At 33.9% G+C, this 5,831-nt stretch overlaps 1 protein-coding gene across 2 annotated transcripts in view; it reads left to right on the top strand.

The window, feature by feature from the left end:
* hgsnat (heparan-alpha-glucosaminide N-acetyltransferase) overlaps window positions 1-5,628 on the top strand; it is a 20,269-nt gene extending 14,641 nt beyond the window's left edge. For both annotated transcript variants that reach the window (XM_016555467.1, XM_016555468.1), the window contains exons 12-18: window positions 919-1,040; window positions 1,489-1,615; window positions 1,761-1,847; window positions 2,066-2,143; window positions 3,089-3,159; window positions 3,368-3,480; window positions 4,364-5,628. In XM_016555467.1, the coding sequence (XP_016410953.1) occupies window positions 919-1,040; window positions 1,489-1,615; window positions 1,761-1,847; window positions 2,066-2,143; window positions 3,089-3,159; window positions 3,368-3,480; window positions 4,364-4,545 (780 nt within the window). In that variant the 3' untranslated portion in view covers window positions 4,546-5,628. The remainder of the gene's footprint in view (window positions 1-918; window positions 1,041-1,488; window positions 1,616-1,760; window positions 1,848-2,065; window positions 2,144-3,088; window positions 3,160-3,367; window positions 3,481-4,363) is intronic.
* The last annotated feature ends 203 nt before the right edge of the window (window positions 5,629-5,831 follow it).

Below are 5,831 nucleotides of genomic sequence, written 5' to 3'. Positions count from 1 at the left end.
TGGTCCCTCTAAGCGAGATCCCAATTTCGTCGGTCATCCGACATGACGTCTCCGTTCCCATACGTAACCGAGACGTTTTGTTATTTACATTTACATTATATTTAAATTTTGTTATTTAGCATACACTTTTATCCAAAGCAACTTACAAATGAGGACAATAAAAGCAATCAAAACCAACAAAAGAGCAATAATATGCAAGTGCTTTATTAGTATATTATTATAGTGTTATATTTTAATTTCACAAAGAAATGTGCAGCATTTTGTCCAAGCAATAATAAAAGGACACATTTAATTTATAATTTGTGTTAAATCTCATTTAGTAAAAAAAATAAAATAATAAAAAATCGTGAATTGAATCGAATCGTGAAATCAAAATCGTGAATCGAATCGAATCGTGAGTTGAGTGAATCGTTACATCCCTAGTAAATACATTAATAATGTCATAGTGAAACAAAATCGGTTTCAAATAAATAATATCTTTTATTATTATAACTTGAATGATGTCTGAAGGATCATTTGACACTGAAGACTGGAGTAATCATGCTGAAAATTCAACTTTGCCATCACAGGAATAAATTGGATTTAAAAATATATTCAAATAACTCTTTTAAAATCTAACAATATTTCTCAGTATTACTGTATTTTTGATCAACTAAATGCAGCTGTAATAAGCATAAGAGACTTATTTTAAAAAAAAAACATGGGGGGGGGGCTTAATTATTCCAAACTTTTGTATGGCAGTTTGAATACAGTGTATACAATTTTAAGTGATAAATGTAAAAATGTAATTGAAAATTTTTCTTGAATTTTTCTTGTAATTTTTACTATTTGTACTGTATGTCCCCAAACTGGCATTAACTCCAGCTTGTAATTATTTTTAATTGTAATAATTATTTTCCATCATCTTGTTGTTCCCAGGAAACATGCTGGTATTCGGTGCATGATGTCTGCCTCTACTGGCCCGCATGGCTGTTTGTGATTGCCTTTGAGACAATTTGGTTGTGTTTGACCTTCCTTCTCCCAGTCCCAGACTGCCCAACGTAAGTACAATCCTACTCATGATACGAGTCTATCATTTATTAAGACCTGCCTAAATATCCGCCCCCATATCCCCTGCCTTATTTGCAATCATGAAAGGAACACTCTGCAGACTCTACCCTTTTTCTGCCTTGTTAAAATGACAGGAAGTTTGCATAAATAGGCCTATCAGTAAGATACCATAAAGATTAGAAGAATAGATGTGACTGCTTTTTTTCCTGGTTAATTATAAAGACATTTCTTTCGCTTATTCTTATTTACATTGTTCAACATAATATTATTAGTCAGTTGTAATTGGTTATATTGCATAGATATGGGATATGTAAATTAAAATGAATATGCAAATTAAAGTGTTTTGAATAGCATGACTCATGTCCATCTATTTGCTATTCATGACGCACATTTTGTGTGGGAATTGCTATATTTTTCCTCTTGTTGTCTCTCCTGCAGTGGTTATTTGGGTCCAGGGGGCATTGGTGACTTTGGCCAGTACCAAAACTGCACCGGTGGAGCTGCAGGTTACATTGATCGCTGGCTGCTGGGAAATAACCATATTTACCAGACACCTTCATCACGGGTAAACAGAGACCAAAACAATAAGAACAGGTTGTCCTTCTGCCAGACATATGTAGTCACTATTTGCTAGAGCCGCAGCTAATTTCCGTCTCTAACTTTGGCACTCACCGATACACTTCATTGTGTTTTTGTGTGCCTATATCTAGGTTGTATACCAGTCTGTGATGCCCTTTGACCCTGAGGGTGTTTTGGGAAGCATCAACTCTGTATTGATGGCATTTTTGGGTCTTCAGGTGAGACAGACTTCTGTTTTCTTATACAGTACTTGTTTCTCATAGCAGCATCAGTGATTCTTCTTCCCCCTCCTCTTACTGTATCAGTATCAGCAGTGCAGTCACATGCTTCATGCAAACTATTTTTGTTCTGCAGTGCTTACAGGAATCACATCTAATAATTGTCCTGCCCTATTGCATCATTGTTTTTTTTGTTTTGTTTATTGTGTGGGTTTCAGGCAGGGAAAATTCTGCTGCATTACAGAGACCAACACAGGCAAATAATCACACGATTTCTCATTTGGGGATTCATACTGGTATGTTTGCTTATTGTTTGTTTTTGCTAACACTTTATGTAATAACTTTCATTAAAAATTACAATTATACTACTGTTCAAAAGTTTGGGGGTTAAGAAAAAAAAAATATATATATATAAATGCTGTTCTTTTGAACTTCTGTTCAGAATCCTGTAAAAATGCATTCCGGGTTCCACAAAAATATTAAGCAGCACAACTGTTTTCAACATTGATAATAATAAGGAATGTTTCTTTAGCAGCAAATCAGCATATTAGAATGATTCCTGTGGAATCACGTGACAATGAAGACTGAAGTTTTGTCATCATAGAAATAAACTGCATTTATATATATATTAAAATGCAAAATAAATTGTATTTCAAATTGTAATAATATTTCACAGTATTACTGTTTTTACGGTAATAATTATAATATATGCCGAAAGTGAAATAAATAAAGAATAATATTGCCTGTCATTAGTACAAAAGAGAATACAACAGGGTGATATCAGGACTCCAAAGAGAAGGGATATATTTTGTGATAATGAGTTCATTATGCCACTTTTTACACAGCTACTCACCAAATACATTAACAAATCAACATGAAATACTAATTTGAGTAGAAATTACTTTATGTGAGACGAAAGAGAACCTAGAGAGACCTAAAATTGACATGGTACAATTGGCACAACGGTCAATTATGCACTTTAGCAGTCAAAATAAAAAAAAATCTATATATATTTCACCACAGAGTGCCGTGATTGACCAAAAACAATCAAGTAATTCAGAGTCATGTAATAATGTTGGTTAAAGTTATTAGGGATGCATTTGACTTTTTTACAAAAACTGGTTTAGCTGGCAGATGATTCAAATATAATTTGAAATTCACACAATGAAATAATATTTAAATAAAGCTTTGTTAGAGGTTTACAATTGTGGGAATCTCATGCTGTCTAACTTTGCATTAAGGGAATCATCTCAGCTGTATTGACCAAGTGCTCCAGAAATGACGGCTTCATCCCTGTCAACAAAAACTTGTGGTAAACTCAGTCTTGATTGCATGTATCTGTAGTTTTATTCATTATCATTTTAAAAAATATATATAATTTTTCATTTGTGGTCAGAAAAATCTTCATTTTATGAGAGCACTTCCAGAAGCAGGAAGTATAATACCAGATTTGCTTACTGATTAGAAGAGGAATGTATTGTATGGTGCATGATTCATGGCTTCTGTCTTGTGACTTTCAGGTCTTTGTCCTATGTTACGACTCTCAGCTGTTTAGCTTTTGTGGCGCTGGTAGTTTTTTACTACTTGGTGGATGTAAAGAAGTGGTGGTCTGGCACTCCCTTCTTCTACCCTGGTAAGCTATTTAGACTTGAGGTTCCACAGCCAGAATGTATGTACCTGAACTCATGACTGCACCCAAAATTTGTTTATTTGGCTCTTGCGTTTAAGAGTTGACTCTTATAAGTTAGTAGTTATCATTGTGACAGTAACAAACCTCAGCACTCAAGGGGGCGATAGAGTTACCTTTAAAATGCCTGTGCCGTTAAACTGGATTTGTTGTTATTCAGGTAGCTAGCTATAATCATGTTGACAGTTTAACCAAAGTTAAAATAGAAGATGGCTTTAACGCCGTGGCTGCACGATAACTTAAAAAAAAAAAAAAAAGTAAGCATAATCGTCTGCAGTCTGCGCTGGATATTTATCCTCAAAATGTTTAATTTAGGATTTGTTTATCTTGCATTGGTGACAAGCCTCCACAATCTTTCATTGTTGTGGTTGCCAGATGTAAAGAGTTTAAATACCCCAGTCAGAGCTTTTTTCTTAAATGAATGCATATGGTTTACTTAATCTTTCCAACCTGGCAACCATGCGCATACACTATTGCTACAATGCATAAAAAGTGCTGATGATTGGAACACCAGCAAAAATGTAAGTTGGAGTTTAGCCACTGATATTTTGCTCAAATTAAAGAGTAATATAGTCAGTTGGTTTTCTTTTACGCGGCTGTTTGCTGCAGCTAAATCTATGAGCAAATCGTGCAAGTTGATGTTCTCTTGATGTGAAAATTCAATAATTCTGTTAAAAATATATTAATTTTGATTATATTTTTTGAACAAAATATTCACCATTAACAGTTTAATCATTATCATGCAGCCCTAGTTCATGCTAACTAACACTATTCCGCATACTTGTGTTTGTTTTATGAATTGCTTTCAAGTTTACCTTTTATTTGGCAGGTATGAATTCTATTTTGGTGTATGTGGGTCATGAAGTGTTTGAGGAATATTTCCCTTTTCGTTGGAAAATGGCCAATAACCAATCACACGCAGAGCACTTGGCACAGAACCTCGTGGCCACCTCCATATGGGTGATCATAGCCTATCTCCTCTACAGGAAGAAGATCTTCTGGAAGATTTGAAAGTGTATCTCTGTCCACAGATTTTAGGAGCTGCTCTTCATAGAGATGATTTGGATATTTTTAGTTGTAGAAAATCAGCAGATCTCGGAACATCTGTGCAGAGACTAAAACTCACACATGATCCAGGAATAGAACTTGGCTATTATTTGTGAAGAGCAGAAAGAAGAAAAAAAGAAGAGCATGTGACTGTGCCAAGATACCTCTGTGGACTCAACAAAGCCCTCAGAATGAATGCCAAAATGCCAAGGCCAGATTCTGCTAAAATTGAATTCAATCAACTCGTTTAGGTTAATGAATGACATTTTGAAGCTCAATGATGGATTATGATTGATAATGGAATTTCATAAATTATGATATGAAAGAATTCTGAAAGTCTCGGGACCAATTTAAATTTAATTAGGGTATTGATGTATGCAATTATGAAACTAAAAGCAAATGAGTAGGGGAATAGAACCCCAGACTACCAAAAAATAAAAGGTCTTCCATCAAGGTCTACAAAACATGCTGAAACATCCAGGCAAAATAATATCACACAATTTTATGTTTAAGTTTTAATGTAATGAATGCTAGGATTGGGTTGTTTTACTTTTTTATTTTCAGTGGACTTTCTGTCTTTGATACTGTGGTTTTATTGTTTATATCTTAAGATGAAAGTATTACAGTTAAAAGGATGTATGCTAGTGAGAGAAAAAGAGTGTATGTTCTACCTTCTCAAAAACTCAGGAGATTTGCACAATGTGGAGTGCCAAATGTAGTGTACTTTATGGTTTCTCTGATTTAATAGTGTTCTTGTTTATTACAGTTTACCAATGACTTGTTACATCTGCCACGTAAATCAAATTATAGAAAGAAAAAGAAAAAAAAAACACTAATCACTGACATATTTCCCATACACATCGCTGCTTTAAAAAATAATTGTTCTAAGAGAAGGGAAAATATTGATCTATCATATCTGTTGCCAGCTCGCAAAATCAATTCCATCTTTGTAATGGATAATGGATATTTTATACATGTATGAACTATGTTTCCTCATGTATATCTTTATTTTATACTTATCAACATGGGATGTGGTAAAAATTAAACTTTTTTTTTTTTTTTTTTTTACCATTAAACCTCTCTCGCTCTTTTTTTTTAATTTTTTATTTTTTTTAACACATTGATGAGGTGATCTTGGGACCAGGAGTGTGGTCTTTGTGTCATTAGTATGTGGTACCTGAAATATGACTTTAAAAGCATCTTTATTTTGGGCGGTGGGAATAACAAGTTGCTAAATAAGGACTATAACT

Source organism: Sinocyclocheilus rhinocerous, unplaced genomic scaffold (genome assembly GCF_001515625.1).
Source record: "Sinocyclocheilus rhinocerous isolate Xijiao unplaced genomic scaffold, SAMN03320098_v1.1 scaffold496, whole genome shotgun sequence".
NCBI lineage: Eukaryota > Metazoa > Chordata > Actinopteri > Cypriniformes > Cyprinidae > Sinocyclocheilus > Sinocyclocheilus rhinocerous.
This window is presented reverse-complemented; position numbering and strand designations above follow the sequence as displayed.